The sequence below is a fragment of the Asparagus officinalis genome, chromosome 7 (assembly GCF_001876935.1).
Source record: "Asparagus officinalis chromosome 7, Aspof.V1, whole genome shotgun sequence".
Classification (NCBI taxonomy): domain Eukaryota; kingdom Viridiplantae; phylum Streptophyta; class Magnoliopsida; order Asparagales; family Asparagaceae; genus Asparagus; species Asparagus officinalis.
Window position 1 is genome coordinate 81293737 of NC_033800.1, and position 1443 is coordinate 81295179.

The 1443-nt window shown below is 33.7% G+C and overlaps 1 protein-coding gene across 1 annotated transcript; it reads left to right on the forward strand.

Annotated features, from left to right (window-relative positions):
• LOC109847434 (serine/threonine protein phosphatase 2A 55 kDa regulatory subunit B beta isoform-like) lies at positions 1-944 on the forward strand. Its single transcript, XM_020416661.1, has 3 exons — positions 1-182; positions 469-592; positions 765-944. The coding sequence occupies exons 1-3, from the start codon at positions 178-180 to the stop codon at positions 942-944; spliced, it is 309 nt and encodes a 102-aa protein (XP_020272250.1). The 5' UTR covers positions 1-177.

The window sequence follows — 1443 nt, forward strand, 5'->3', positions numbered from 1 at the left end:
TCTTTGGCATGCTGAAAATTGTTACCCGTCATTTTAAGACTTTTAGGTTGTTTCCAAAAGGTGATAACATCCGGAGAATTCCATCCTACGCACTGTAACACATTAGCATATATTAGCTCTAAGGGCTCTATACGACTTATTGATTTGCGACAATCAGCACTGTGTGATAACCACTCAATGTTGTAAGTGATCTATTGTTTTTGCTTTGAACTTTTATACAGTGACATGTAATTGGGTTGACTTCTTGTTTCAATAAAAACTTACTGAATTGTTATTTTGAGTTGTTTGCTTCTTTGCTAATGTCATGGGACTTCTTGTTTCAATAAAAACTTACTGAATTGTTATTTTGAGTTGTTTGCTTCTTTGCTAATGTCATGGCTAATTGCATGTACTTCCAGGTTTACTGAATTGTTATTTTGAGTTGTTTGCTTCTTTGCTAATGTCATGGCTAATTGCATGTACTTCCAGGTTTGAGGAGCATGAAGCACCAGGTTCGAGATCTTTTTCCACTGAGATCATTGAGTCAATTTCAGATATTAAATTTGGAAAGAATGGAAGACACATTCTCAGTCGTGATTACATGCCTCTTAAGGTTACAGTTTTTTTAGTCGTTTATCTTCAAGTTTTCAATTGTTTCTTTTTTGAGGATAATCAGCAATGAGCTTTTGATATCCATGTTACAATCCTTGTGCAATTTTGAGAATCAACTGTTTCCATTATTTAGTTTCTTTTTTTTTTTTAAATATTCTTGTAACTGATTTCAGCTATGGGATATAAGCATGCACAGTGGTCCAGTTGCAACATTCCAGGTCAATGAATATTTAAGGCCGAAGGGGAATACTATTGACAATTATGTATTTCATTCTAAATTTGTTAGTAACATTGGATGCTACACCTTTGAGTTTCTTCTTCTTTTTCTTTTTCATTTTGATAATAAGTTGTAGTCTAATATATATATTTTAATGATTGTCTAATTTAAACTAGTTATGCGATCTGTATGAAAATGATTCAATTTTCAGCAAATTTGAATGCTATCTTAGTGGTGATTGACAACGGGTGGCCAATGATTCATACATGTATTTGTTTATTGTTAGCGCAGATTATCACATTGCTACAAAAAATGGATTAATGAACACATGCCTATTTCCATGGCACCAGCAATCTTTTCCGCATAATTGGTTGTGCTACTAGAAGCAACGAGACAACAACTTTGTAAGCCAGTAAGAATCCTATGAGGTATAGTTGTGATCGATGATCATGGAAAATTTAGTTTTATTCAATAGAAAGGAAAAAGATAAAGAAACAATAAATTCGGAAGCAACCAAACTTCGCGACCCAATGATAAATTGCAGAATGGTTTAGACAACTCGACAATCCAATCTGTGCTTAAGGGGCTTGTTTCGCTAGACAAGCCATTCAATGAAAAGAACAGTGACAATCTTT